This window comes from Pteropus vampyrus, unplaced genomic scaffold (assembly GCF_000151845.1).
Source record: "Pteropus vampyrus isolate Shadow unplaced genomic scaffold, Pvam_2.0 Scaffold219, whole genome shotgun sequence".
Classification (NCBI taxonomy): domain Eukaryota; kingdom Metazoa; phylum Chordata; class Mammalia; order Chiroptera; family Pteropodidae; genus Pteropus; species Pteropus vampyrus.
The window spans coordinates 2,187,848-2,191,678 of NW_011889000.1; the positions used below are offsets into that span (position 1 = coordinate 2,187,848).

A 3,831-nucleotide genomic window follows, 5' to 3' on the forward strand; every position below is an offset into this window, starting at 1 on the left:
GAGCAGAGCACCTGGCAGGCTGAGGTTCTTTACCTTGCGTTTGAATCACCTCAGAACTTGTTATAAAGCCAATTCCTAAGCTCCACCCCAAAGTCTGACTGGGTGCGTCTGAAGTGGGCCCCCGAAGCTGCACTTTTAAAACAAATGCTTCAGGCGATATCGAGGACCCCACTCCGAGAAGCGCCAGGCCACAGATGTCAGTAAGAACGAAAACAGGTAGCCTAGCAGACAAAATGCAGAAATGCACATGACCTGCACAGATCCCCGAGAACATTGCATCACCGCCTGGACACCGAGAGCCCAGAAACACAGCCGACCAGAGAGCGAGCGTCGTCAAGGTTATTTAAAATATGACCCCAAATAACTCAATGGAAATGTGTTTAATGGAGAGATCCACACGTGATCATGGGCATTCCACAGGCCGAAATGTGAGTGATTGATCCAAATTATAAAACCTCTTGTTGGAGATCTTATCAACCAGCAATTGTCAGCAGGGAACTTAACCCGTAGAGGTCAGAATGGAGGCCATTTCTGGCTAAAGAAACTCTCCTTTGTTTGAATGGCCAGGCAATTGAATTGTTCATAGATGAAGTCACGGCAAACAAGTGAGGGGTAGAGGGTGGTTAGCTGAGTTCTCTGCAAACGGCCGAAAGGCAACCGTGTAACTTTGCTCCCAGAGCCTCCACTTCGTTTTTATACTAACTGCCTCCTTTAACCTGAATTAAAATCGAAAAATGAAACCATGTGCGTGGCAGGGGTATACAAGACCAGCGCCCAGTGCCCGCCCCTGTCTGAAGGTCTGGCCTTCAGAGCGATCCAGGCCGAGTCACTCATCAAATGGAGATTGACTTTTATCTGATTAACTGATGGAGAAGCATCGTTCTCCATCTCGCAGGAGCATTCTGCGGGAAAGGCGTTCTGCAGACAGCAGGGGAAAGTTGGGCCTTGGCTCCCCTCCTGCTCGGCCAGTGGAAAATTACAAAGGGAGCGAGGCTGCCCTCTGCCATGCTCACGGGTTCCTTCTGGGCCCGGAGAACACAGAGTGAAACCGGAAACAGAGTGAGCCTTTACTCACCTGGGGCGGAGAGCAGTCTGGGAGGCGGTGGGGGTGGCGGTGGGGGGGGCAGTGGGGGAGGGGGCCGGCACTGGCAGATGTGTTGACAGCTGTCAGTCACCTTGGAGCAGGACTTCTGGGGCTCTCCATGCGTCACCTGCAGAAATGGGCACATGCGCCCAAGAGAAGACAATGAGGCAATTGGGAGCTGAAACAGGCCCACCGCACCCACTTCCTGCCTGGCTAGAACTTGGGGTTCTTCCCCCAGACAGCAGCAGGAAGCACAGACAGAAATTGGGTTGGCTCAAGGAAAATGACGTTGTGGGAGGCTGCTCTGGCGTGTTGGGAGACCAAGGTTTTATTTTCAGCTCTGCCAGGGACCAGCTATGGGACTATCATAGTGACTTCAATATTAAAGAGAGGCAGACAAGAACTTGAAGGTTAACTCTGAGAATCTCCCCATCACACGGATGAGGAAACTGAGGCCCAGGAGAAGTGGCTGCCCAAGCTTCTCACAACCGGATGGTGACAGGAGACTGATTTTACCTCTTCAGTAACCAGACCCAAACTCCTCAGCCTTCTTCACTATGTTACAAGGCCAAGCCTTCGCCTTCTCTCCATCCACAGCTCCCGACGGCCTTCCCGGGATGGCCGAAGTCCCCCACCTTGCAAGAGGAACCTTACCCAGCTCAGGCGTCCCACGTGACCAAGGGGAGCCCAAGTGGCCTTGTGTTAAACACGCGGCCAGATCACCTGCATCCCTCAAACAACGCCCGAATGCCTGCCCACAGCTCAGGGGACCCCATGGCCACTGAGTCCTGCACGGGGGCCCGTGACAATGTCTCCAACCCCAGCTCACGCCATGCTCCCTCCCTTTGTGTCTGCTGTTCCAGTGGCCCAGAATGTCCTCCCACCCTTTCCCCCCTGCTGGCCCGTTACTCAGCTTGTCTGTCATCTCCTCAGAGAAATACCTCTGACCTCCCTGATCAGGTCAGATCTACTTTTAATAGGCTCTTTTGGCACCAGGTTTCACTCTGTGGAGAAGAAATCTACATTTGAGTAATCACCTGGTTCCTACCCATCTTCGCCATTGGACTATAGGCTCTATGGCAGGGGTCCCCAATCCCTGGGCCGTGAACTGGTACTGGCCCATGGCCCGTTAGGAACCGGGCCGCACAGCAGGGGGTGAGCTGCGAGTGAGCAAAGCTTCATCTGTATCAGTAGCCGCTCCCCAGCATCAGCATCACCGCCTCAGCTCCGCCTCAGATCATCGGGCATTAGATTCTCATAGGAGCACCGGTCCCTGGTGCCAAAAAGGCTGGGGACCGCTGCTCTACGGGGCAGGGGCCAGGCCTTTTATTTTTCCTCTCACTATCATAACCTAGCACTCAAGGGAATGCCTGGCATTCAAGAAATATTTGGTGAATTAATGAATGAACAAACAAATGAATATTAAAAACTGGACCAGAATCCACGCCCCTTGAAACCTGGTTTGGTGTTTTTTCAATACCAGCCTCGGTTTCCTCACCTGTAAACAAGGAAGAGTAGCAGGAGTGGGTCGTGCTCGACCCACAGTTCCCAGCCCTGACTGCGCATCAGACTCTCCAGGCAGCTCTAAAAAATATTCATGCCGGAGCCTTCCCCATGACCAACTAAATCAGAATTGCTGCAGGTGCAGCCGGGCACAACGAGCATGGCGTTTCAGTTTCCCGGGTTAAACTTCTAATGTATGGCCAGCGTTTAGACTGGGTTAGCCCGACTGCCAGTGTCCCTCCCTAAGGCAGACTGTCATAAATCCTCGAGTCTAGCGTTTTGTGCCCATCTTAGGGAGCAAGCTGATTTAAGGGCACGAAGGAAAGGCTTGGCGGTCACCGCCCCCCCACCTCAGTGACGCCTGCGGTTAATTTCTCTGGCTGTCATTTTAGTGAGTAGAAACCCAGAACCCCAATTTCCCCTCGACTAGCCCCATGTGACCTGCCTTTAAAGGCCAGTGCAGTCCCTTTGCTGCACAGTGTCCCAGGCCTGGCGGAGAGGGCCCTCAGGGCTCAGATGCTCCCCTGGCAGATGTGAACAGGCTGGGTAATGGCCCCTGGGATGACAGCGGGAGGTGAACTGATTTACAGCCTTGCGAGGCCAAGAAGCTCCTGCTCACCACCTTTTAGCGTTTTCAAAGGACCATTGACTGTTTCAGACTCTGAAAGGCAATCTGATCTCCCACTGGGAAGAGCATAACCTCAGATGGTGGGACTTTTCTCAATGATTTTACGGAGACGATTAACTCTTTACACGTCAGTGGCAAATCCACTGGCTCCTCCACCAGAGCAATTGTCGGCTCTGCCACCATCACCCGGCCTGCCCTTTGGATTCGGACCTTCTAAGACTGTGGGGATTGCTCAGAAGCTCCATTCTCCCAATGGCCGGCCTCTGAGATCGCTTCTCCACTAAACTCGACCAAGTGTGCGAACCTCAAGCAATGCCATTGCCAAGGCAATTACTGTCGCACTTCCCAAGGTGCGATTTACACGAGAGAGTTCAAGAGCAGCACGTTTGTTTAACCTGGCCTGATACGATGACCTATTTTTGCGAGAGGATGTAAGGGCACAGAGGTCTAAGAGAGTTTAATGCGATGAAATTATAGGCAAAGAGACCGGGGCCAAGTTTCAAGGCGGAAGGGGGAGGAAGCAAAGGAGTGAACTGCGTTTAAGAAATCGACAGTCTCTCCTGTGATGGCTCCACTCAAAAGGGAGCCGGCACGACTGTTTAACCAACCATCACCA

The 3,831-nt window shown here is 52.9% G+C and overlaps 1 protein-coding gene across 1 annotated transcript in view; it reads right to left on the reverse strand.

Annotated features, from left to right (window-relative positions):
• Window positions 1-3,831, reverse strand: part of PRIMA1 (proline rich membrane anchor 1) — a 45,573-nt gene that overhangs the window by 37,078 nt on the left and 4,664 nt on the right. Inside the window, exon 2 of the mRNA XM_011373176.1 lies at window positions 1,076-1,211. Within this exon, the coding sequence (XP_011371478.1) occupies window positions 1,076-1,211 (136 nt within the window). The remainder of the gene's footprint in view (window positions 1-1,075; window positions 1,212-3,831) is intronic.